The 27,110-nt window shown below is 40.9% G+C and overlaps 1 protein-coding gene and 1 long non-coding RNA gene across 3 annotated transcripts; both read left to right on the forward strand.

Moving 5' to 3' along the window:
* Nucleotides 1–159: 159 nt before the first annotated feature.
* Nucleotides 160–20,340, forward strand: PROSER1 (proline and serine rich 1). Of its 2 annotated transcripts, XM_068929966.1 has the most exons (14): nucleotides 168–336; nucleotides 808–861; nucleotides 4,505–4,570; nucleotides 5,220–5,288; nucleotides 5,725–5,819; nucleotides 7,698–7,791; nucleotides 8,318–8,428; nucleotides 9,106–9,189; nucleotides 10,133–10,211; nucleotides 12,740–12,835; nucleotides 12,962–13,006; nucleotides 15,302–17,066; nucleotides 17,736–17,883; nucleotides 18,625–20,340. In XM_068929966.1, the coding sequence occupies exons 2-14, from the start codon at nucleotides 817–819 to the stop codon at nucleotides 18,745–18,747; spliced, it is 2,820 nt and encodes a 939-aa protein (XP_068786067.1). In that variant the 5' UTR covers nucleotides 168–336; nucleotides 808–816; the 3' UTR covers nucleotides 18,748–20,340. The 2 variants fall into 2 exon arrangements, with proteins under 2 accessions (XP_068786068.1, XP_068786067.1); XM_068929967.1 differs by lacking the exon at nucleotides 5,725–5,819 and having other exon boundaries at nucleotides 160–336.
* Nucleotides 20,341–22,683: 2,343 nt separating this feature from the next.
* Nucleotides 22,684–25,480, forward strand: LOC138065594 (uncharacterized). The gene is made up of 3 exons (XR_011138658.1): nucleotides 22,684–23,040; nucleotides 23,260–23,678; nucleotides 23,761–25,480. It is a non-coding gene; the product is annotated as an uncharacterized lncRNA (long non-coding RNA).
* The last annotated feature ends 1,630 nt before the right edge of the window (nucleotides 25,481–27,110 follow it).

The raw sequence follows: 27,110 nt of genomic DNA on the forward strand, positions 1-27,110 counted from the left end.
GGTCGCTCCGCCGGCCGGCGCTGGGGGTCGACTGCGGGGAAACGGGAGCTGGGCGACTCTGGCGTCAGTTTCCGCCATTTCTGTGCGGGCATGGCGGCAGGCAGCCGGCATGGAAGGGCCCCGGGGGGGGGAACGCTGGCGCTCTGATGTCATATCAGCGCGCCCGGCGGCGAGGCAGGGCCGGCGTTGAGGGGCGCGTTGTCGGCGGCTGGGGCAGCGCGGCGCCCCCCCCCCCTTCCCCTGGCGGACTGGTGGTCGCGGCAGGCCCGGCGCCCCCATCCCCACCCCGCGCTCACCGGCGGCCTCTCGGCAGCGCTTCGGCCTCTGCGGCCGCCGGTAACAAAGGGTGGCGGCGCGGCGGGCCATGGGGGGCGGCGGCGCCCCGCGGGCGGGCGCGGGCCGGCCGTGCCGCCGCGCCGCGTGTTGAGGGAGGAAAGGCAGGAAGGAGCGGTGCTGTCGCCGGGCGCCCGTCCGCCCGCCCGCTCCGGGCGGCCGCGGCCTCGCTGCCCGGGCCGTGCCCTTCCTGCTCTCCGTGGCGGCCGCAGGCTCTTCCCCGGCCGGCGCGAGCGGCGGGCAGCGCCCGGCCCTCCGCCTTTGTCTCCGGCGCTGCGTCCCGCGTTGCAAAGGCGCCAGCGCTCGATTCCCAGATGCTAAGGAGATCCCAAGCCGCCTTTAGTGCCCTGTTTCTTTTTTTTCCTTCCCTCTTTGATGGAATATATATATTTTATCCCATATTCTTAACGCTTTCAGTAAAGTGTTTGGCCTAGATTTTTTTTCTTTCCTCTTTAAATATCTGCCTTGAATAAGCTAATAAAGATGGATAAGAAATCGTTTGAAACCGTGCTGGATGAAATTAGAAAGGTAACTTGTTATTTTGCATGCTGCTTTTAACCGTTTGGTTGCAGACTATTGTGGTAGATGAGCACACTCTCTCAGATGTTCATTTTCTTTACTATTCACTTGAAAATTTGAATGAAGATTACATTAGCTAGCCTTTGTATATCAGATATAACATAGCGTAAGGCTTTGTGTGATATACTTGCTGTCTGTGAGATTGTTGAGCTGACTAATGAGATGCAGAGCTTTTTATAGTTCATGAAAAGCTAAGCAACTATATTTAAATGCTTTGAGGACAAAAGAAAGGGCTTCTTGCAGGCTTCTTTTAAACTGTCAATGGAATGTCCCCCGTGTACGTCAGACGACTGTAAAATTTAAGCGCAGAGTTGAAAAGTCTTGAGATATGCATTGTGCTTCTTGCCCTTGGCCTGTATGCTGTAGGTGACTCTTCAGATCTCATGTCACGTTTAACCTTCAGTAGCGTGTTTGTGTTAGTTCCCCTGAATAACACCGCCTTCAGGAGCTTTTTAAGCTCCTGAGGAGTGGCTTGTTGCAAAGTCAAACGCTTTTGTCCTGGAATGATTGCCTGTGTACAGGGTAAGTTTGAAGACAGGCCAAATGTTTTTGCAGTGATAAGGCAGGCCATCAGATTCTGTTCGTCTACAAGGTTCTGTAAGAGTTTCAGTTGAAAGATATTATGGAAATTTAGGTGATTAAATTGATCTGTTGTTGTTTTTGTGTGTTGTTTTCTTGTCCTGTGAAAGTACTTTTAATGTGTTTCTTCTGAGTGCATATCTTTGCCTCAGACCATTTTTGTTTTCTCAGAAGATTGACGCTGTCTAGGCTGTTAGCGCTGACCTGACGAAATGTAGTTGAAAAATGCTCCTTTGAAGTAACTAGATCATCACAGCATTTTCATATGAGTTCTGAGGAATAAAAGCTAAAGTAACAAATTATGGATTTTTTTTTTTGCTTTTTTGTTTGACGTGACTGGAGAAGTTAATTTATAATGTGAGGTATCACCTTATATATGATGGTTTAAGATATACATGTTTAAGACATGAGGTGGCTGAGTTCTAACCTGTCCTCAGCTTTCTTTGATCAAAGCTATATCTCCCAATGCTCAGGAGCGTTCACCCACATGACTCCAGAATGTAAAATCGTGGGGTTTGATCCATTCTCTGAATTCTGCTTATACCTTTCCTGTTGGAAAACCTCATTGAACGAAATACCTACTTGGTATAGGAAGCAGAGATACAAACCTGGGCTTCCTGTTCTTGGGTAGATGCTCTCATTCCTTTCTGCGTAGAGGCCTCCTTTTAACAGAAAACCTAGAGATTGGTTGTTGGGGTAGTTTCCATAACTGCTAGAAATGGACAAGAGGAGGGAAGAGACTACTTTGAAGGGAGCTGGAAAAATGTCTGGATCCTTTAGACCCTCTGAAACTAACTATCTTACGTGACAAGTGAAAATCTAGAATGATATATTTTGCTGTAGTTGAAGTGTTAAGGAGGAATGACTTAATTGTCACAAAAGAACAGTTATGTATCCTGTTAAACTTATTTTGGCATGAATCTGAAGAACTTGTCAGCAATAAGATTGCCTTATGGCAGAGATATAATCCTTTACCACTTTCCTAATAGATATTCTTGTTATGATAGGTTGTCTGGGAGAGGCCATCTGCTTTGCCTGGAGTTGGGTGCCCCAGAGAAGTCTATTTAGTTTCAGATTGAGATATCCTGATAACTGCAATTGTAGTGTTAAACCTTTGAAAAGTACTGACGTATGAGCCCCTTCTGCACAAAAGCCCCGATGATGACCCTTTGTTATCCCAACTGCTCTTACTAGCACTTTTGCATAAGGTCATTGTCACAGATAAAACAAATATATGCCATTCTGTGTAGTAGGTCAGGCTAACAGTTTCCAAAGTAGAAGAAATTTCTAGGTGTTTTCTTTCTTTGCACCCTAAGATCTTTTATGGGAAATTTGGGGGGAAATCAAGAAACAACTTTCACATCATGTATTTTCTCTGAGAATTAATGAAGGGGGGAAGTAATGCTTCAAATATTATTACTACTGCAGTGCAGCCCTCGAATACTGCTCCCTGCAGCTAGTAAGTATTTCAGACAAAAGGTTTTCTTGACGTGTAATTTCAGGCAATTATACTTCCTGTATGTGCTCTGCCTGTATTCCTATAAACCAGACTTACTGTTAACCCTTAATGCTGTTCATTGTTAATACTAGCTTGGCTGCCTACATTTCTGCTGCCTAAAGTTCATTTTCCAAATACTAATTTCATATCTGTGCTATTGGGTCTTTGTTTAAACCTCATTTCTAGCCCTGTGGTAGAAACTGCTTTTTTTCTGCTGTCTGCAGGTAATCCTTTTAGTACGCTATGTTTTCAATCTTACTGTTAGTAGGAAAAACTTAATCACATATCTTAATGTGCAGCTAAGTTCCGTCTTTCCCCATGTGGATTTGTGATTATTAACAAAAAAGTTTTTCGTAAATATGCTCAGCAGTGCTTTCTGTTTGTGTTCTTATTATGAGTCATTATGAGTCATATGATGCTATATGAGATAATAGACTTTTTCCTAAACGTATGAAAAGAAGAAAGGAAGAGAAGAAGAAAAAAGAGTATGAGAGAGAGAAGTGTTTTTAACTCTGCGACTTCAGCATTTCTGGTAGACACAAAAAGGACGGGGTTTGCCGAGGACGGTATGCAGGTGGTTTTCTGTGCACCCGTGCTGTTCATAATTGAATTCCAGTGAAGGAGAACAGCAGGTCTGTTGGTGTGGAGTGCTAGGGAAAGCAAAAGAATGTAGATGGGATTTAGGTCTATACAGTGCAATTGGGAAGAGGGTGGAAATGGGTGTGGTGGGTGAAGCTGGGGGTGATTTGAGAGTAGTTAGCATGGCAGTTATCAATGGATGAGGGCCATGCAAACTGCGGAGAAGAGGGATATGTGCTATATAGAATGGTCACAGTTGAACTCCTGCCCCATCTCTTTGTCCTTTATATGTATCAATGAGCTGGGTGTGAGGAGAGGGGGGAGGCCCTTGCTATTGCATGACCCATGTGGTACCACCAGAACTAGATCTTGCTGCCAACTCAGAAATGGTGGTCAATACTGCATTAGACTACTCTGCTTCCTTCGCTTTATATGATTGCGTATTAAAGTTCAAGCTATTGGATGGTACTGATAAGACGGCATCACCCTCTGGAGCAAGCTTTTCTCATACAGCTAGTTCTAACTTTACAGACTTGGTACCCAGTCTCTTCATAAAATCACTGAAATAAGATACTCTGCTAACTATTTTATGGGAAACATATGAAAATACTGTATGAATAATGTACTGTATTACCGTGTTTAACATCAAGTTGATGTAAACCTTAGAGGCAAAGGGAGTTATGATGTTCTTTCAGTACAATTTTAAGCCAATGAGTAGCTTTTCCTAACAGAAGAATTAAATATCCTCTTTCTGTCTGTCATTGTTTGCTTAATTGTCTATGGAGTATACTCTTCCTTAGAAATATTTCAGTGTAATTGATGCAAATATCATTTTGTAAAATCAGATATTTTTCAGATTAGTAGATTTATCTAGCCAGATGATTGTGTTATAATGTTTAATGGGCTACTTATGTGTCTTTTTTCTCTATCTTTAAGGCTGTATTGACTGAGTACAAGTTAAAAGCTATCGAATATGTTCATGGATACTTTTCAAGTGAACAGGTAAAAGTCAACACTGACATGAGTTAAATGGAGCTCTTGGTTTTGTGTATCCAGTAATGCAGACGGTTTCTCTAATCGTACTCAGATGGATCATGTTTACTTTTTTAAAATAACTGAGGAGATTTAAACATTATATCAGCATTAATCTGTTAAAAATAGTTTTAAAATGTTTTATATTGTCAGAACTATTACATTTTAGCTCCTCATGTGGGGAAGATTAATCATCACAGAATTTGGAATTATTTTGGATGCGGTTTCTAAACTGGTACATAGTAACAAGTATCCAGCTGTTTTGGCACTCTGGAGATCTTTTTTCTTTATTTGTTTCTTTCTTTCTATATGTGTTTTGTTGCCATGCTGTCTGAGATGCTTTTAATGATTATCTCTAATCTCTAAACTTAATTTTAGTACTATGGCAGTAGTTGGGCACATATTCAAATATATATTTGGATAAGTATCTCTTAAAAATTTCCATAAAAAACATGATCTCACGAGGCAGGATTTTGAAGAACTTGCTTATAAACAAAAAGAACATTAGTTTTTGGTATGCGCTGAGGTAATCAAGTATCACAAATGGACATGTTTTAGCATACATTAGTGTAATTTTAGAATGCATATAAAGGATTAATTGGAGTCCTTTCTGTTGCAGGTCGTTGAGTTACTGAGATACTTTTCCTGGGCTGAACCACAGCTCAAGGCAATAAAGGCTTTACAGCATGTAAGTTTTTATGGAATAACCTTGTATCTGCCTTTAATTTTGTAATGTGTACTTACCCAACTGATATATCCACCCTTTAATCTTCAAGCTTTCCTGTTCTCCCGTTTCTTTTTCAAAGGTATCGTAATGACAACCTTCATACTTCTAAACAGGATATCTCTTCTTACTGAAGTATCTTTTACCTTTCTCTATATCCCAAGAACAGTTACCCGTTGTAGCTATTGATAACTTTTCTATTTTCTCTTTGGCAAGTGCTTTTTAGAGTTGTTTGCACAGCATTTGGCACATAGAATCCCCTTCCCAGTGAGAGGGAGATAATATTAAACATTTACTGCAATACCTGATATGAAGCTGTTACCACATTGCATTATGAATTTAAAGTAATAGTACTGCCTTATTTTATGTAAACTTTTTTTCTTTGTTGCTTGCTTGTCAGAAAATAGTGGCTGTTCCAGCATCAAAAATGGTTAATATTCTCAACTGTTTCACATTCAGTAAGGACAAACTTATTGCCCTAGAAATCTTAGCTTCGTAAGTACCTCTCATGTTGTATTTCCGTAAGATGTAATTATTACTTGTATTAATGTTAGAGTATGTAAAACTTAAAAGAGATTTCTAGAAGGAAGCAACATGGCCATTTAAGGTAAAGTACAACTCTATTCAGAAGCGCAAATCCATTATCAATGGGGCTGTAAAAAAAGAAGAATAAGTAGATGTGTAAAATTCCATAGTTAGCATCCGAGTCTGGAGCATCCTGCTATGCAGGCTTCTGCCTGCTGGAAATCTGCCACTTCACCAGTGTTTTTTAAAGTGGACTCCCCAGTCTTCTAAGAAATTAAGAGATCCTTAAGCTTGCTTCTGTTCAGTGAAATGTAAAATCCTGGAGATCAGAATGAGTAAGGCTACAGCCTGTCTGTGAACCCTTTTGGATTTTAAAAGCTATGTAAAAATTATATTTGTGAAAATTAAGTGAATACTTGCTTTAAATTGGCACATTTAACTTACAGATCCAATGTCTATACAAATTTTATGGATATCTTAAATGTATGTTTATACAGCAAGATCTTTTTTTATTGAACATAGCTGCTTCAGAGGATCTGCCATTTACATCTATTTACATTAGAACTCTTCTGATTTATTATATGAATGAAGGGTGGATGAGTGTGTGATTGAGGGTGGTTTTTTTTTTTTTTTTAATAAAGCGTGTCTGCCTTGCATATAAAATACTGTTTATCACAGCCAGCTTGAACGTTTTGGGGCATATAAATTCTTGATATAAATATCTATAAATAAATAAGACTTAGGATATAAACATGGTCTTGCTTTTGTAGTTGATCTGTAGGAAGCTGTGTGAATGCTCCTAATCTGTTTTAGTCCAAAGCAAACCAGGTAGCCTAAAGGAATTTCAGCAGCGCATTAAAGTAACCTGTTTTACTCCCCCTTGAAATGGGATTGGCGCACATAGGCTGATTAGTTGCCGCTCTTTAGCTGGTGTTGGGGGGGGGGGTGGTAACTTTTTAAACTGTTGAGTTTCTGCAGTGCAAGAGCATAAGGAGTCATGACATTAAAATGCTAACCCACGCCTTTGTACTTACTTCATAAACAAAACTAGAGAAAAGCTGAAAAGTGTATTCACATTTTAGTACCGTTCTTTAAGATGTTTTACATGGCTTTATTCAACGTTCTGCTGATTATGTATTTTTAATACTTTCTTCCGTTGAGAAGCCCTCCTTTAAGGGGCTGTACTGTAGTTCCAGCAGCTTGGGGTGGGTGCAGGGGGAGGACGTTTGACAACAATTATGGTGCTGCGGTCTGGGTTTTGAACCAGGTGTATAGAATTAGGCATTAGGCTACCTACTGTGTTTGTGGATTGTGGTGTCCTCTTAGGTGTGTCCAGCATTATTTTTGGGAGAAGAGCAAGGGGAAGGGAAGGTACTTTTTGGAGCTATCTGAAAAGTTTCATTAGCATTGCAGAACATGGGGAGAATTGCAAGGAGTTTCGTCTTTTTGATTCTGGAGTAGATAAGAGACATTGACAAACCTCATAGCTGCTGTTTTTGTGCTGTGCTGGGAATTGTGTGCTAGTAGCAATTAAAGCTTTCTAATGAACTGCTATGACGCAAAATTCATTTTGTCAACATGGTTATTTTTACGATAAAGTCTAGTCACTATCCATTACTTTGTATTGGTAAGTAATTCTAGTGCCATGTTTCACTTACAGGTATGAGGTCCATACTTAAGTCTGAGGTTTTTATCTTAATGATAATGTTATGATCTGAACTTACTATGTTCTTTTAATATACTGTTGGGTACTGTTTGAATAAATGTTGTTTGGTTTTTTCCATAGTGCATTGTTTCTGGTAAGCATATGAAATGATAGTAATTGTTTGTCAATATCTTCCTTTATAGCAACATTGTTGATGCTCAGAATTATCGCCTTATTGAAGATCTGTTCAGAATTAATATGTCAGAGAAGAAAAGATGCAGAAGAATTCTTGAGCAGGTATTGGAGATACTCTAATTTTCTTGATATATATATATATATTTTTTAAAAAGATAGTATTGTTTCCATCCTTATGGTCATGGCAGAATAAAGACTTTTACCATGAGGGCTGCTAGAAACTTCTGGTGGAAGACGACCTGAAAGAAGCAGCTGCAGAAAGAGAACTATGTAATGCACGTGCAAAGAACAGAGAAGGTTGTCCAGAATCAGGATCAGATGGAAAAAGGGACACAGACATGTAAGCAGTGCTTAAGGACACAGTCTGAGTTTGCTTTAGAGAACACCAAGGTTTTACACCTAAGTTTTGTAGAAGCGGAGATGAGCTGAGTTATTCCAAACAATTGGGACTTTGGCAGAATCTCAAAAGGGTTATCTGGGAAGAAGATCTGACATCCAGGAGAGACAAAGCTTTGGGTTGTTCTGAACAGATGGATTCATGTAGTCTAAATGTCATGAAAGAGTAATTCATTTATTTAAAACACTGAATTTAATAGTAGGTAATTTCTTTTATTTGGTTATTTTACAGGCTTCAAAAACAGGTTGTAAGGCTCCTCATGCTATGATATCATCCTGTGGCATGATTCCGGGCAACCCTTATCCCAAGGGCAAACCAAGCCGCATAAATGGAATTTTCCCAGTAAGCATGATCACTTGCTTGTGCTTTTCATAGTGTTCTTGATTTAGGATTCAGTGTAGTGTAACCGAACCAGGATTCACATACATGGAAGGAGGAATGGAAGTAAAAGCAATGTTTCTTTTTCTTGAATTACTCCGTTATGTGTTCTTAGTCAACCTGTGTTATTTTTATTTGCACATTTTTACTGTGCTGCTTTGTGTGAAGATTACTGCATAAATAGATCTTGTTCATATACAGAAAAGATTGTAAACTACAGCTATATTTGACAGAATGAGGGAAACTAGAGGTATAAAGAGCCTTAACTATAGGTAGGTGAGATGACCTAATGTGGTCACTACGGTACTACTGTTAATCCTAGTGTAGTTTTTGAGCAACCATATTAAGTATTTCTTGTGAACGCTTTGAGAGCCAGAAATACAGGTTATGTTGAAACGTGGACTGTGTAGTATGTGTCCCCTTACAGGAGTCCAATGTTATAAACCAAACTACTGGAATGCTCTTAACATTTTACAAGCATAGAACACACTTTTTTTTTTTTTCTGAACAAATATGATTGTATCACATTCAGAATATCCAGAATTGTGACTGTAATTTAGAATTAAGGCAAATATGCAAGAAATTCTGTAGCAAATTTTGCTTTTAAATTAACACTTAATAGTTTAACTATCTTATTTCAGGGAACCCCTATCAAAAAGGACGCAGAAGAATGTACTAATGAAGGAAAGGGAATAGCAGCCCGTATACTTGGACCATCCAAACCAGTATGTCTAATAAATAAATAAATGAAACATAAAGAAAGTGCAGTCAACACCTAAATTCATAAGGCTTTTTATGAAGTGCTGTTATGTTACAGGAAGACTGTAGAATAGCAGTTTAAGCAAAGCTTAATTTCTATAACAAAAAATAATATTCAGTGACCCCGTATTTCTGTATTCTATTGGGGAATATGACTCTCTAGTGGATACACTGTGTGCATTCAGGGCAGAATTTAAATCGTAGTAGCAGAAGAGAAAACTAAAAGCAATTTCAGTAGTCTGTCATGAGCTAGTGGAACTTTTAGATACAAATTTATGCAAACTTTATATCACAGTCTCTGAGGGTTTTCCACATAAAAATAAAAAATGCATTCGTCTTGAAAGCTTGAACTAAGGGGGTGCCTTAAAAGGAAATTCTTGTTTCTTGACAGCACAGCTGATCTGTATTTCAAAACTTTTAAGCATGTGGGAAAAACGTTCAGTGAATCTGATACTAGTTCTACTATGAGTTTTGAGGTATTAACCAAATATTTTATTTGCACTTTTATGAGGTGTTTCCCACTGAACTGTATTATGTTAAAGGGATAGATAACTTCATAAGTGTTTGTTATTTTTAAATGTGCTAAATATTTAAGAGTAGAAAGCAATCAAAGACTGTGGGGTGTGAAGACTACCAGGTAGGAGGGACCTACCTTTTTCCTACCTGCACTCAGTGTTACATTAAAATCTAAAGATATGCTAGTGGTGTGTGTTTCCTTCTCTTTAGGAGTGAAACACTTGCAGCCGCTGTAGTAATTATGATGAAATTTAATATCATAATATTTTTCTCATGAAGAGCAGCTATCTTTGCAGTATCTGAATGTTAACTTTCTGTGTGAGAAACATTAGGTAACGCTTTCACTATTGCTTCTTCCGTTTTGTTTTTTGTTTTTGTTTCTTGTTTATGTAGGCTCCATCAACCTACAATCCACACAAACCAGTTCCATACCCCATCCCACCATGTCGGCCACATGCAACTATTGCACCAAGTAAGCTTCTATGTGTTTTAGCTTGATGCTATTGTTTCATCCATTTGCCTTTTAAGTAAAGAGTGTGTTGTGTCAGTTTCCCTGACCGTGATCATATCTGAAATTAGCTTGTGCTTCCTAAGCATGCTCTGAATACTAGTTTCTACCTCTTCCTGTCATGACTGCAGAGTTAATAAAATGAAGAATATGTTGGCTTCTTTTTCCAACATCCACATCATTAAGAAAACTAACAGTCCTGTTCTAACAACAAAATGTTTCATGTGTGGGAGGTGTTGTGCATGTAACATAAAACTGAGGCTGTTTTGTTGCACAAACTTGTGACCAAGGTTTGGGCTTTGGCTTGACCTGTTGCTGTTGTGCTGAATTTAGGATGCAATCAGGCACACCTAAATTAGATGGCAATATGCACAAACTTGCTGAAGGGCAATAATCTGTTTCCCAATTGCCTGCAGTAAGTGTCTTCACTTTCTCTGCATCACAGTGTAACGTAGCTCCCTAAAAGAAAAGTTTAGGCATGTAGACTTCAATCTCAGAAGGGAGGTACTGGTTGCAGTGTGCAGAGTTTGAGTGTATCTTTTCCTAACCTTGTGCCTCAGGCAAGACTGAGTCTTTTCACAAAAGCATCTTCTGTCTTTGCTCTGCTACATCAGTTGTTTGATTGCAGACATTTGTGGAAGAGAGCAAGGTGCTTAGCAGTGCATCTATCATCTGCAGCTGGAATCCAGCCACCTAAAACTGTCCACAGTATTTGATGGCAGTACTGCTCAGTTGCTACTTATCTGGAGGAATAGGTTGGAGTACTTAACATACTGGTCTCTGGATGCAGCAGCTGAAAGCTGTTTTAACCTTGCCATTCTGTACTGCATAACAAAGACAGCTCTGGTTTGGAAGCTTGCTTTTCACTGGTGTTAGAGATTTCAGGGAGGTGCTAATATTAGTTTGAGGTGTTAGTAGTTTGGCTATTGAAGAGTGAGTCATCTCACCAACTTGATGTTTACAAATCTTTGTAGTCAGTTCAGAAAATTGGACACTACTAGTGACTAAAATAAGCTGAGAAAATCTGATGCTTTGTGCTGTAGAAGTGACTTCCTCTCCGATGAGTATAAAGGAAATCTGCAGACTAGCTCAAATTTGTGTTAGATGAATCCTATCAAAAATAAGTTAGGGCACAAAATGTGGCCTCTGACTAGACCTAAATATTAGCAGATTTTAGAATGCAAAATAGCTTTTGAGCTTTTAGGGCCTTATTAGGCTTTAAAATGATTTTTTTTTTTAAATTCCTTGTTAATGGGAAACTGATGATTTACTTGAATCCAGTACTTAAGTGAGTTATGTTTCATTATGAGGTCAAAAGCATATTGGAAAGTGGGAGCAGATTTATTTCTATTGCTTTTAGCTATTGCAAGCATTTTATTTATATATGCATGGACATATGTGTGTGTATACATATATATACAGACACACACATATGTTTAATGAGATTGCAGTTACTGACCTGAGACTATTTAACTTTGTTTTTAAGCAACGGTCAAAAACAATGGCAATGATGTTTAGTTTTGTCTCATATAGATAACTCATATGACATCTCCTTCCTGGGTGGCACAGTGATCACTAATTACTTTTTTAGATTTCTGGCATGACAATTCATGACCTAAGTTCAAAATTTAGGTAGAACTGCTATAAAAGTGTGAAATCTCAAAGGAGTTTTGTATGGCGTATTACTGCGCTCTGAATATTGTTCATGTGCTGTCTTTTCATAGGAAGCATACATTTGTATGCATTTAAAATGCTAGTTCAGGCCTGTTGTTGTATATGTATTCCTGTTCTTTAAATTCTGATGTTTTTTCAAAAACATATGTCATAGCTATAGAACTGCAGTTAGAGTTACCCCAAAGAAAAAGGGAGGGAAGTTATCTTTGCTATGTCAAGTACAATAAATGTTTTATATCAAAATAGTCTGCTATCCCACTTCGATTCCTTAACATTTAAAGGGATATTGAAGAATGATAGGTTAAATATTTAATGTGTGCAGAGCTGGGACGTTTTCTCATAATTTTCTGACTAGTATTGGAAGGCTGGTGGGTGATTGTTGCTATGCGTTTGTGCCTTTATTTCTAAAGGCTTTAACATTAAAGGAAGAGTTGCAACAGTCTAAGTTAGGAACAAGAAAAAGAACAAATAATGCTGCAGACACTCCAAATCACTCCTCTCCCTCTGAGTTTTTCAGTCAACATGGAACTGAAAGCAACAGAAACCTGACTTTTCCAGGCTGTTTCAAGGAGCAGAACTTAAATTAGTTTCTATTTGGTTCTGCTGTTAAAAATGGTTAGAGAACTGTCCTTACTTATACTTACATTACAATGCATGTCACCTGGGCAGACTTTGAAAACAGCCTGGATAATTACCTCTGGCTATTTTGTGAAGGAATATTTTTACAACCTTGAAAATATTCCTTTAAAGAAAGATACTTATTGGTTTATTCAGATGTGTTTTTTTGACAACAAGGTGCATGTTGCATTTGTTTTCAGGTGCTTACAACAATGCTGGCTTAGTTCCAATAGCTAATGTAATAGCTCCAGGCTTACCAGCTCCTCCACCATATACTGCTAATCAAGTTGTACCAGGTAAGGCATGTATGCCTTTAAAAATGTTACTGGTATTTTTTTTTTTCTCCTCCATTGTTGTGAAAGGATCATTCTCTGCTGGAGTTCTATCTTCTTTTAAATAACTGCCTGCTGTTCTCTGTTTAGAAAATGAAGATCTTTCCAGCCAGGCAAAACCTTCCCAAAATCAAGGTAACTGCAAATCTTCAGGGGGATTGCGTGTTGACTGTAACTTTCTTCAGAAAATGTAAATAGCTTTTATTTCTTTAGTGAGATTTTAATAATCATGTAAATACTTAACTGCTATTGGAGTAAGATCGCTTGAGAGTTAAGGAAAAAGTCACCTCAGGCATTTGGCACTTTGAGGTATTGAAACACTAAAATGTGGCCTTTTGTGTTAGTACATTGAAGTTTTCTATTCTTAAGCATCTATATATGTATTTGAGAAATCATGTAAAAGCTAAATCAAGATGTGCTTTGAAATGTAATGCACTGAAGCACTTTGTTAGTATCTCTGCAGTTGTTAAAACACTGGACTTCAGCTTATTTGAAAACCCATTCATATTATTTCGTATACAAATAACAATGGAAAAGTTGGAATACAAACGGGCTAAGTGGATCCTTTGTTTCTAATTTGTTGAAATCCCTATGTAGAATATCTTATTGCAGACTTACATCTAACTATGTCTATCTGCACTCTTAAATCTGTAATTCTTTTTACAGAAAAGTTGTGGGTTTTTTGGTCTGTATGTGGATGGTACTTAGTATGCAGAGTATATATTCTAGTATACCAAATACGAGGTTTTGGTCTTAGGGTGATAGTGATGCAAATAATAAATCCCATGCCCAACTACTTATACTTGCTTTGATGAGACTTTGTTAGTTTTGACAAATAGAAACTGAGGAACTACTGTGTATTAGGTCAGGCATTCTAGCAAATACCCAAATTAGATAAGATGACCATGTTTAGAGCCTATAAATATTTCTGAGGAGGAAAAAAAAAAAGTTGTGTTGTTTTTTCTTCCACTATGTCCAGGGATGACTCTACAGGAACATTTCTATTTTAAAGACTCACTTTATGCATATATACCATTTAAATGCATATGCATGTGTTTACAAGGTAGTTCATAAAAGTAAATCAATACAATGTAAGAGTGAAAATCCCCTCTGAGGAGGAGAGCTTCAGTAATAGCTCTGGGTTCTATTACAGCTGCATTTCTTTGGTAGCTGTTGTTGCTGTCAGTGTTAAGAACTGTGATCATCAGGAGACTCTTCAGTTTGGAAATGAGATGAGGTAGGGAAAGAATCCAGAGCAACCTAGGTCCAGCTTTTTGGAAATGAATACGTAAAAGGAAATTGTTTGCAAACTAACTAGTTTTACAGTTTTCAGATGCATAGAAGAGGAATTTGTATCAATTTAGGTCCATGTTTTTAAAAAACTCTATTTTTGTTTTTGGGGTATATGTGTGTAGAAATGGGGCAAGAGGTAAATCTAGTTTATTGCGCACACTTATGTAAGTGATATTTGGCTGGTTGGATCAGTGATTTGTTTATAGTTGGACAGATTATTTTAAAAGTAAAATAAAACATGAGTTGGTTGAGAGGAATGATTAACATATTCATATTCTGCAGGGAACTACATATAAAGATCTCAAAGCTCTTGATATGCCAGGGTTCGTAAATGCAGCCTTTCTCCACTAACCCTCACATTGCCATTAGCAGTATGCCTTCCTCTTTTCTTACAGCTTGATGTGTCTTTGAGTTGCTTTGTAGGGTTGATATAAGCTGATATCAAGAGTGACAGGCGCTTGCCTCTATTGTAGATGACTTCAGACTTCTAGAAATATTTGTTAATAAGCTAACATTGACACTTGACCTTATTATTGTATTGTGATACACATGAATTCAAAAGTGCACCTTCTTAGAATCAAAATATGAAGGAAGCAGTGATGAGAATGACCTGATTTTGACAGAAGAAAAATAGTATCACTTGAAATTGTCTTTCTTCAGTTGTTGACTAAACTCTGAAATCATGGCGTGTTATGCTAGTTGGTTCTGAAGGAAATCCTGACCTTCAGTGAGAGTGAATGCAGAGGAGCCCTGTGAGGCTTCTAGAATGTTAAATTTAGTTTGGGTACAGCTAGGTGTTAGTGATGAGAGAGATGATGTTTACCTGTATCACTTAGAGATTCTTACAGAGTATATTTGAGTATCTAAATGGTCTTACATGAGATCATGGAAAGGTAACAGATGCCATAAAGGTTTTCAAAGAGAAGTAGTAACCTACATAATATACAATCTGTTATATGTTTGTACATGCCTTTTTATTTTGTGTTCATAGGCTCCAGTGTGGGTTGTTTATATACAGACACTTTGTTAGTTGTTGCCTATGTATCATATTTTGAAATAGTGTATAAAATGTGTTTGTGTTGATTTCAAACATTTCTCACAGTTTCAAGTATTCTTACTGGTTTTGTTTCTTTGCAGCTTTTTCTGCACAAGCGAATCAGCTCTTTACTCCTCATGGTTCTAATCCTTCAACACCTGCTGCTACTCCAGTCCCTACCCCATCACCTGTCAAGGCAATAAGCCATCCATTAGCACCTGCAACTCCACTCATCCCTGGGATGAACATGTCTACCCCTGTCCTTCCTGTTTTCCCAGGACAGGTCTCCTCTTCCATCCATACATCTCAGCCATCAACTCCAACCCCTACTGTCATCAAATCCCTTTCATTGCCTGGTGTTCCTGTCACATCTGTTCACAGTGCAACCTCTACCCCTGTCCCTGTAGTTTTCTCTGGGCTGGCTTCTATACCCACTGCTACACCAGCTCTGCAAGGCTCTTCTACACCGTGTGCCACACCTGCACCTAATGAAGCTTTTGCATCTGCTACTGCACCATTTGCTAGCCTCCCTTTTTCTGCAACCTCTTCAGTTGCTTCAGCTAATAATCCTACTCCATTGTCATCAGTTTTTGCTGGCCTCCCTTTGTCCTTGCCACCCAATCCCCAGGGGATTTCTAGTCCCGTGCCCTCTACAATTGCTAATTCCCCTGCCACCACCATTCCTGGTTCACTTAGCTTGCCTAACCCAATTTTGTCTGTTTTAAAGGGATTTCTGACATCAAATGACACTTCATTAATCAATTCATCTACTTTACCCTCTGCTATGACAAGTGAGCTTGCTTCTTTATCTGCCCTTGCTAATCAAAGCTCTGACCTTCCTGCTTCCTCTGTCAACAAATGTTATACACCATCAGCCACCCCCACCCCACAGCGTTCCTCCACACCTGGACTGGCCATTTTTCCAGGTCTTCCATCCCCATCTGTGGCCAATTCTAGTTCCACTCCTCCGACATTGCCTGCACAGTCTCCTTTAACCACTTCACCGTCTATTCTGCCAGTCAACTGTGGTTCCTCAGCCTCCCTCTTGCATGGCACAAGCCCTACTAATCCTGATCAGCAGCTCTCATCAGCCCCAGCTGCCACAGGTATCCCCACAGTTCTGGTCAAAACAGAACCCATGAGTCCTACCCTTTCAGCCTTCAAAGGTCCTTCTCATTCAGCCGGCCCTTCTCATGGTGCTCTAGGACTGTCGGCACTTGGGCGCGCATACACTTCAGCAGCTTCAGTGCCAGTCAGTTTACCCAGTTCCCTAAATCCAGCATTATCAGGTCTCTCCTCTTTGAGTGCTCCTTTGAACAGTTCCACTTCTCTGGCTTCCATTTCCCTTGCTCCACATGGCTCCCCTGCTCCCATTGCCCCTGTATTTAATGGACTTCCTCCTTTTACATCTCTAACCAGTAACTTTGCTTTTACTGGTAATCCAGCACTTACGCCACCTGTCACTCTCCCAGGGTCTTTGTTAGCTACTCCGTCTACAACTGCTTCAGCTGTGTCTGCCTCTCATGTGAATAGCACAGCAGCGGTACTCTCAGGACTCGCTGCCTCAGCAACAGTCTCTGCTCCACCCTTTTCGCTTAACTTGTCCAGTGCTGTCCCTTCCCTTTTTTCTGTTGCCCAGGGACCTCTGGGATCATCAAACCCATCCTTCCCTGGTTTTCCTGTCTCTAACACACCCTCTGTCACTCCTGCTCTCCCTTCTTTCCCTGGCCTCCAGGCATCTTCTGCAGTAGCAGCAGTTGCACCGTTGCCGGCAGCTGCCACAGCCCCATCTCCGGCTCCGGTCCTGCCAGGGTTTGCCTCGGCCTTTAGCTCAAACTTCAACTCTGCACTTGTTGCACAGGCTGGGTATGTTTGTTTCTGAAGGAGGTCAGAACCATTTCTTTTTCTCTGAGCAAAACACTGGTTTTACTTTAGGTGTAGAAATTATTTTCAGTCATAGTTAGCAAGCAGAGTTAATTTTTTAGACTTAGTTCACCAGTAGATTTCCACCTGTCTTTAGAAACTAATAGTTGCTGAATAGATTATCCTCCTCAGTAGTCCCAGTTACCACAGAGTCTAATCCAATGAGGTGCTGAGTGACCTTATTTCCCAGATGAGTGTACTTGGCACCTCCTAGGATTTTACAAAAATGGATCCCACGTGGGCATCCACTGACACATTCAGGTAATAGCAGAAAATATCCTAGATGTTTTTATGATTTTTAGGAAGTACTCAGCATTAACTTTCGTCTATGAGATTTTGCGTGCAAGCAGTAGGCACAGCCGAGGTACAAAACCTTCTGACTTCCCTTCTCAGGTCCATGTGTGTTCAGCGGTCTTGGCTTCTATGTGCATGAGTAATTTGTAAGTGGGTAGAGCCTGGGCTTCTGTTTGGAAAATCTAGCCTTTATGAGGTTTAGAAAAACAGGTGCTTTTCTAATATTTATGTAGATATAAGTTTGTATATACAGATACATAGGATTAAATGGCATGCAGGCGTTCCTAGTAACAGCTATGTCTTGACTCATTCTTTCAGCTTGACTTCTGGACTTCAGACGCCGGGAAATACAGTTTTTCCTGGGCTTTTATCTCTCCCTGGTATCCCTGGCTTTCCTCAAAGTGCCGCACAGTCTTCCTTACAGGAACTGCAGCATAGTGCGGCTGCTCAGTCAGCACTACTACAGGTAACATGCCTATTTGTTAATACTGTTTTACTTTCAGTAATCATTTGAGCATATACTTGGGTGTTAGTTTTTTGGGATTCGTGCAAATAGAAAATAACACCCCTAACCTGTTTGAGAACTGATTATAAGGCTGATGATAAAGAACAGCTTGCATTAAATTTCTGCTGAAGGTCCTGGGTGACCAATCAATGTACAGTGCTTCTGGGGGTTATGAATATGACTAAACCCTTCTTGAAAAATCTTGGTAAAACGGTGAGAGGTGAAAGAAAAAAAGAACGGAGTAGGTAGAATTTGTATTAGATTTCTTTTAAATCTGGTGAACTGACCATCTGGTTGTAAAATCTTGGTCTAGTTGCAGTCTGAGATTTGAATACTTAAAACAGTTGTCCGTAGAGATTTCTTACCTTGGTTCATGTGTGTCTCTGTCACAAAATTCAGTTTTTCTTGAATTTGTTTCTTCTGGGGTTGTGCCTTTACCTTGATGGTTCCTACAAATACTATAGTTGTTAGGCAAGCTTGAGGTGCCTTTAGGTAATGTTTAGTTTTATCATGTCTTTTGTCCAAGAAACGACTTGTTTCTGTCCTCGACCTACCTAGCTTATTTGAAGCTATCATCAGAGTTTGATAATTTAGATAAGCTTAGTCTACCTTTTGAGTAGGACTAGTATTCTGTCTGCAGTTTTGCTTTATTTTTGTTTGTTTTTATCAGTGTTGTTGCTTGACTACTTTTCTTTCCTGAAGGCACATTCTGCTTCTGCTCTGGAGAACTATACAGCTCAGCCTGAAGGTTTTGCTAACTATCCATCAACACCAGGAACACCGTTTTCTTTGCAGACAAGTCTACCCCAGAGTGGATGGCAATAAGTACCAGATATTTTTAAAGACGGCAGTAGTTGCTTGACAGAGCCTGATCCTGCTCACTTTGAAGGCTGACAGAATTGCACTCCACTTCAGTAGGAGCATGATCTGAGTTGGAGAAAGAGGGGGAAATATGAGGATAAAATGCTTCTGGAAAACTGTTTGTGTCCGATGGCAAACCAGGTCATGACTGCTTTAAACTGATTCAGGGTCTGATCCTGTGAATTGCTGAGCATCCTTGACTCTTTTTGTAGCTTTTGAGTTGAATGTTTGGTTTTTTACAGGATTGGGAAGGTTCAAACAGACATATATGTAAATAGAGCAATTGGCTGTCAAACTGAATGAGGAGAACAAGTATACTTAATAGTGTGTATAATCGCCTATACTTCTGTTACGTTTTGTATGGTATATGTGGTTAATGTAGAATGAGATCTAGACTGAAATTAGATACTTAAAGCTGTTGGTGATCTTTAGTCTAGATGCACGCCTTTTGTGTGTGCACGGGTCGAGATCAGTTTATGGTTCTTTGGATCCTTTCATATGCGTGAGAATCTCCTGTTAGCATCACTAGTATGTCAAGGGGAGACTAGATCAGAGGGGTTTGGGGCTTTTCTTATGCTTTGAAATATTGTCATGGGCTTGCTGCTGAACTGAGTGCTCTGCTATCTGGATCTGAACAGGAGAGCTAGGAAATGATCCTGTACTATATTTGGATAGAAGTGGTTTATGTTTTATTGGAGTATGGTTTAGCTAGCTGGTAATATGCCTTTCTGAAGTACATAAAAGCCTTTTAATTTGTCTCTAAGATAATGTTCCATGACATCCTCCCTGCCCCTATTCCTCTGTGTTTTAAAAAAAAAACAAAAAAAAAAAAAACAAAAAAAAAACTTGTACTGCGGATAGGCTGCCTATCCAGCACTTTTTGACTGCAGACTTTTGTGAATGTTTACAGACATGGGTCAAGTTCTTTTCTCCCTTGCATTCACAGACCCACTGATTCTCTTTAAGCTTTTTGGCTCTAATCCACAACTTGATGGTGCTTATGTTATCCTGTGAATATAAGCGGGAGCAGAATTTGGACCATAGGATTTTTTAGTATTTTTCCTTGGAAAACGTACATGATTTTAAAGGCATATAGCTAAATTAACTGTATTGTTAGAAAGGGTTATGACTCAGTATATAAAAAGGTCTTGCTTTGTTAGTGAAATTCAGTTGTGCACTCTTGATAATGTTAGTACCTGTGGCAATGTGTAACACATCATTGAATATCATCTATTTAAGATAAACTCTTGATCATGTTCTAGAGATAGAGATGAATGATATTCAATCCTGTGATTAAATTAAATTGTAGAGGATACTATACTGTAGAACAGCTCTGCACCTAGAGTTTTACTTTTTTAAAGATGAATTCTGCTGGGAGATGTTGCTAATGTATTTTCTTTCAAGATGTGAACAAACTTTTTTAGAACATTAATGGAAATTCCTGTATTGCTTTTTAACACAATTTTTTTAAATAAAAAGTTTACAGTCATGGCACAAAGGCTTTGCTGACTATTTACCTATTTGCTTATATAACAGATGAATAAACTTCTTTTTACTAAGATGCCTCTTGCTGTTTGATTATGTTGTTTTTATCATGCAAAATTATATACTTTGTTATAAAATAGATTCCCTGAAGAGTGATAGAAGTGTTTAGATAGAAAATTTAAACAATATCCTGTTTATTTTGTAACCCATTGGGTAGTCATGTGTTTTAATAATGAAATTTACATATTTCTTTAGATTTAAAGGTAAAAATGTAATACACTTTTGCAATTTTTTTTGAAAGCTATTAAATTTTAATGATTTTCCACTTTGAAGTGCTGTTAAAGTCAGTGCCTTATATGCTCACATTAAGAAATCTGTGGACAAAATCTGTACCATCTTTCACTGTAATTTCTCCTTTTTCTTTCAATGAGCTTTTCTTTGTAGATTTGTATATCAGTTGGAGAAGGAACAAATGAAAATATTCCTCTTGTCAAAAGGAAATTGGCATTTACCCCATAGACTTAAATATGTGTAGTTCAAAATCAGTAAGCATTTTGTAAACTTACTGAGGTGCTGAGTTTGGTCTCTAAACTGAGCCCTGAATACCCATCAAGCAATCAAAAAAAGGCTAAACTAACTCAAATTACTCTAGAGTTACCATGGTCAAAGGCAGGTACTGGACATCAGCTATTGGGCAATATTTTAGGAAGATGTAAACCATTTGTGTCCTATTTTTAAAATGTACATTGAATGGTCACAGGTTGCGTGTGTGTGGGGGGGGTGTGGTTTTATTTGATTTGGATTTTTTTGTCTGAAATTAGGACAAATGAAAGATATCTTAAGAGACTGTGAAGCTCTGCTTCTCTGAACGAAATCAGGTGAGGAGTAGTGAATGTCCACTGTATCAAACACTATTCTCCTGAAACAGTATACTTCATAAGTGGTGCCTACCTTCTGGGAAATGTCCTTTACCAAGAAAGAGCATTGCATGCACAGCTGATGTAGTTTTAGATAAGACTGTCATCAATCTTGAACAAGTGAACAAATTGGGCAAGAAACTTTATAACTTTTGAAAACTATTCTCTAAAATAGGCTTTCTGGTTCTTACGGGGTCATATTGAACAGGATTCGTAAATTGAATAAATTTTCCTGTCATTGAAATTAAGGCAAGTTTCAATTTCTTAAAAATCTCTCCTGATGTAAAATCACTGTATTCATTTTTTGTTTTTTTCCCTCTTAAGGGTAAAGCTTGTGTTATGTATTACAATTTGAAGCAGGCTTCTGATCCAGCTTTGAAATTTCTGACCAGGGTGATTTGTCCTGAGCTTTATTTCATGTGTTCTTGATGAACTGTTTTTAAAAAGCCAGGGAAAAGTCTGCTTGTGAGACAAACTGTCAGATCTTACACTGAGCCAGGAGTATGCTGGGAAAGGGCTGTTACTCTGTAACTTAACTCTGTATTAACTGTGGTATTTTTTGATTGTTCAAGTTGCTTATTAGTACCATGGTTCAGCTACGCTGAGAGACTACAAAGATAAGGTGCAGTGAGATGTTCTCTGAAATTAAATCTTTTTTTGGAATGGCTAAGGAAATGTGTTGGGATTATGTTTGAAAATACAGATTTCAGCATTCCTTTCAAGTGCTTTAATTGCAGCTGTACTGAATTTGAGAGAAATGGAGCAATCTTTTTTTTTTTTTCTTCTCATGAGCAAATGAGCTGAGTATTGTGATCTTGGCTGGGCCTGGAAAGAGACTTAATGTGACATTGTTTGAGTATTCTTACTTTCTTGCAAACTGTTTCCTTCTTTGGACTGAGAGGGGAAGAACCCTTTTGGTTGACTGTCTCTATTTCCACACGTTCCAGGGAAGTATAGCCTGTAAGGAGTCCCTCCTCTTGTCTCGCCCATCTTCTGCTACTGAAAGCTGATGCCATTTTCACAAGACAGGAGCAAAACAGAGAACTAGAGGGGACGTTCCTGCAAGCAAGGATGGAAATGTTAATCTTCTCTTTCCTCGCCCTTCTAAATTTCAGTCTGGAGGAGAGGAATGAGAAGCCCAGAGCAAATAGGTTAGAATCACAGAATTGTTTAGGTTGGAAGGGACTTCTGGAGATCATCTAGTCCAACCTCCCTGCTCAGGCAGGGTCCTCTAAAGCACGTTGCCCAGGATCACATCCAGACGGGTTTTGAATATCTCCAGCGAAGGAGACTCCACTACCTCTCTGGGCAACCTGTTCCAAAGCTCTGTCACTCTCACAGTGAAGAAGTTTTTTCTCAGGTTCAGGTGGAACTTCCTGTGGTTCAGTTTCTGCCCGTTGCCTCTTGTCCTGTTGCTGGGCACCACGGGAGAAGAGACTGGCCTCATCCTCTTGACACTCCCCCTTCAAATACTTGTACACGTTGATGAGATCCCCTCTCAGTCTTCTCTTCTCCAGGCTCAACAGGCCCAGCTCTTGCAGTCTTTCTTCAGAGGAGAGGTGCTCCAGCCCTCTAATCATCTTGGTAGCCCTCCGCTGGACTCTCTCCAGTAGGGCCATGTCTCTCTTGTACTGGGGAGGCCAGAACTGGACACAGGACTCCAGGGGAGGCCTCCCCCCTGCAAGGGCTGAGGAGAGGGGCAGGATCACCTCCCTCCACCTGCTGGCAACACTCTGCCTCATGCACCCCAGGAGACCATCGGCCTTCTTGGCCACCAGGGCACACTGCTGGCTCAGCTTAACTTGTTGTCCACCAGCACTCCCAGGTCCTTCTCGGCAGAGCTACTTTCCAGCAGGTCAACCCCCAGCCTGTCCTGGTGCATGGGGTTATTCCTGCCTAGGTGCAGGACCTTGCACTTGCCTTTGTTGAACTTCAGGAGGTTCCTCTCCACCCACCTCTCCAGCCTGTCCAGGTCCCTCTGAATGGCAGCACAGTCTTCTGGTGTGTCAGCCTCTCCCCCCAGTTTAGTATCATCAGCAAACTTGCTGAGGGTGCACTCTGTCCCTTCCTCCAGGTCACTGATGAACACATTGAACAAGACTGGACCCAGGACTGACCCCTGGGGGACACCGCTAGCCACAGGCCTCCAACTTGACTCTGCGCCACTGACCACAACCCTCGGAGCTCGGCCATCCAGCCAGTTCTCAAGCCACCTCACCGTCCACTCATCTAGCCCACGCTTCCTGAGCTTACCTAGGAGGATGTGATGGGAGACAGTGTCAAAAGCCTTGCTGAAGTCCAGGTCGACAACATCCACTGCTCTCCCCTCCTCTACCCAGCCAGTCATTCCCGTCATAGAAGGCTATCAGATTGGTCAAGCATGATTTCCCTTTGGTGAATCCATGCTGACTACTCCTGATCCCCTTCTTGTCCTCCAGATGCTTAGTGATGACCTCCAGGAGGAGCTGTTCCATCACCTTTCCCGGGATGGGGGTGAGGCTGACAGGCCTGTAGTTTCCTGGCTCCTCCTTCTTGCCCTTTTGGAAGACTGGGGTGACATTGGCTTTCTTCCAAGTCCTCAGGCACCTCTCCTGATCTCCAGGACCTTTCGAAGATGATGGAGCGTGGCCTAGCGATAACATCCGCCAGCTCTCTCAGCACTCGCGGATGCATCCCGTCAGGGCCCATGGATTTATGGATGTCAAGTTTGGACAAAAGATCTCTAACCTGATCCTCCTCAGCCAAGGGAGAGTCTTCCTTTCTCCAGCCTTCCTCTCTCGTCTCCAGGGCCACGGATTCCTGAGGGCTGGTCTTAGCAGTAAAGACGGAAGCAAAGCAGGTATTCAGTAACTCTGCCTTCTCTGTATCCTTCGTCACCAGGGCACCCGCCCCATTCAGCAGCGGGCCCACGTTTTCCCTCGTCCTCCTTTTGCTACTGATGTATTTGAAGAAGGCCTTCTTGTTGTCCTTGACATCCCTTGCCAGATTTAATTCCAACTGGGCCTTAGCGTTCCTCGTTGCACCCCTGCATACTCTGACAACGTCCCTGTATTCCTCCCGAGTGGCCTGTCCCCTTTGCCACATTCTGTGTACTTCCTTCTTCTGTTGGAGTTTGGCCAGGAGTTCCTTGCTCCTCCATGCAGGTCTCCTGCCCGCTTTGCTGGACTTCTTCCTCAGAGGGATGCACTGCTCTTGAGCCTGGAGGAGGTGACACTTGAATATTAACCAGCTCTCCTGGATCCCTCTTCCTTCTAGGGCCCTACCCCAGGAGATTCATCCAAGTAGGTCCCTGAAGAGGCCAAAGTCAGCTCTCCTGAAGTCCAGCGTTGCAATCCTACTCATTGCCCTGCTCCCTCCTCGTAGGATCCTGAACTCCACCATCTCGTGGTCACTGCAGCCAAGGCTGCCCCCAACCTTCACCTCTCCAACTAGACCTTCTTGGTTCGTTAGTACAAGGTCTAGCATTGCACCTCTCCTCGTTGGCGTCTCCACCACCTGAGTCAAGAAATTATCATCAATGCTTTGCAGGAACCTCTTTGACTGTTTGTGCCTAGCTGTGCTGTCTTGCCAACAGATGTCAGGGTGGTTGAAGTCTCCCATGAGAACCAGGGCCTGTGATCGTGAGGCTACTTCCAGCTGTCTGTAGAAGGACTCTTCGACCACCCTTCCTGATCAGGTGGCCTGTAGTAAACCCCCCACAACAGTGTCACCCATGTTAGCCTGCCCGTTAATCCTTACCCATAGGCTCTCAACTTGCTCTTCATCCACCCCGAGGCAGAGCTCCATACATTCTAGCTGCTCCCTCACATAAAGAGCAACACCACCACCTCGCCTTCCTGGCCTGTCTTTCCTAAAAAGCACATAGCCATCCATGACAGCATCCCAGTCATGTGAACTACCCCACCATGTCTCTGTCACTGCAATGAGATAGATCATGGCCCTGCGACCGCACACAGATCTCTAATTCTTCCTGCTTATTCCCCATGCTGCGCGCATTGGTATACAGGCATTTCAGAGAGCCAGTCAAGCACGCAGGCTTCCCAGGAGAGGTGCAAGAGGATCCTCCACAGCCATGTTGCATGCTGTCTCCCCTGGCTGCATGCACCCGCTGGAGGCATCCTGACTTGAGCGGTGTTTTACTGACTACCCTGTCCCTATACCACTCCCCTTCCCCCGTCTTGCCTAGTTTAAAGCCCTCCTTACCAGGCTGGCCAATCTGTTGGCAAAGACACACGTGCCCCGCTTGGTAAGGTGGATCCCATCTCTCCCCATCAGCTGTTGATCTTCAGACAGGGCCCCATGGTCATAGAAACCAAAGCCCTGTTGCCAACACCAGCGGCGCAGCCAGTTGTTACCTTGGAAAACTTGTCTACTCCTCCTCCTGTCCTTTCCCCTCACAGGCAAGATTGAGGAGAAAATGTATGTTCTGGGGGTAGAATTCATTGCCAAGAAAAGAAAAGACTGAGAAGTCTTGGAGGAGCTGAAGCCACCATATGCAACGCTGGTGAGGGAAAGAGTGGTATGGCCCCAAAAAAAGTCTGAAAGACTGACTGAAACCTAATGTTATATGCAAATCTCGTGTGAGGACTGGCTGATGACTTCCCTGAAATCTTTGGGAGTGGCGCTGCTAAGAAAAACCTTTATGTGTGAATTGCAGTTCTCAGAGATTTTAACAAGAAATCATGACCTGGATGCTTGGTCTACAGGATTAGGTCTCCACAACTGAGTGATAGGAGAATTGGTAGCAAATTGAATCTGAAGGACATAGTGAAGAGATCATTGCATTTTTGCAGATTAGGGGTGGCTGGTGCAGAGAAAGTTTGATGTCTTCCTGTAAGCTGCTTACGGGTAGCACCTGATAGTCATGCCTGACTTTGAGTCTTTTTTTCAGTTCTAGACTTGAGCCATATCAGTACAGTGCACAGATCTCTGCAGTACCACCGGCAAGTGGCTGCAGAACCACATACATCTGTGTTGCATGCAAGCCAATAAGCCCTGCTAAAGGGGCTTTGGATTCTGGTTTTCTTTGTGGTACTACTCTGTGCCACAGAGCTGTCCCAGGTTGTGAACTTGCATCCTGCATCCTTGCATCCTTGCGTTTTGGCCCTGAGTGCTCATGTGTTTTTCTTCTCAGTGTTTTATGGCACTTGGAGATGTGAGAGCTAGTGACTGTTATCCACATGCTCCAGCATAACCCTAGGAGGATAGATTGACATTGCACTGTCTTTGACTTCAAATTTTTGGAATAAAGAGGAAATAAAAATGCAGCTGAAAATAGCGCTTGTATGACTTTCTCTGTCTTCCTGAAGATAGAAGAAAAACACCATTTGATCTAGTCACCTTTCAAAGGCTGTACCTACAAGCAGCTTAGAAAATTCTCAATAAACAGCAGGAGAGGGGCAATTATTTCTGTTAGTTTTTTTTAATGTTTTGCTTATCTCTGATGGTGTAAGCAACTATGTAGACTGGCGTTCAAATGGCTTATAATAAATGAAATGATTTTCAATAAAACTGAGTTGCTCTAAAAACAGAAAAAAAGGGTAGTTTTACAAGTTATTTTCATGTCTAGAAATATTCAAAAGTACATTTTTCTTCTGTTCACCCAGAGTGCCCTATTAGTAAGCGTATATCAAGAAAGGGTTTGATCTTAGAGCTAAGCATCAGAGGCCAAATAGTTAGGAAAATGCAATAGGTATGCTGACTTCAGTATTTTCCCTAACTTTAAATGGATATGAACATGCCGTTTTGCAAGCTGCTTGTGGTTTTTATTGTGATTTTAAAGCATCTGTTCAATGACTTAGTTTCTTCTCTTTGTGAAGCTGAGAAGAGGATCCTGTGAGGAGCAGTCATCTTTGAATGACTCATCTGGGACCAATATCATTACTGAGGTGGATGAATGCCTAAGTGAAAGGAAGCTGGATCCAG

This window comes from Struthio camelus, chromosome 1 (genome assembly GCF_040807025.1).
Source record: "Struthio camelus isolate bStrCam1 chromosome 1, bStrCam1.hap1, whole genome shotgun sequence".
Classification (NCBI taxonomy): Eukaryota; Metazoa; Chordata; class Aves; order Struthioniformes; family Struthionidae; genus Struthio; species Struthio camelus.

What these genes read in the sequence shown, in the direction of transcription:
- PROSER1 (XM_068929966.1), top strand. Translation starts at nt 817, where the DNA reads ATGGATAAGAAATCGTTTGAAACCGTGCTGGATGAAATTAGAAAG. An exon ending in GCAGAAGAATTCTTGAGCAG is followed by an intron (nt 7,792 to 8,317) that starts GTATTGGAGATA and finishes GTTATTTTACAG; the next exon opens with GCTTCAAAAACAGGTTGTAA. An exon ending in GCACTTGTTGCACAGGCTGG is followed by an intron (nt 17,067 to 17,735) that starts GTATGTTTGTTT and finishes TCATTCTTTCAG; the next exon opens with CTTGACTTCTGGACTTCAGA.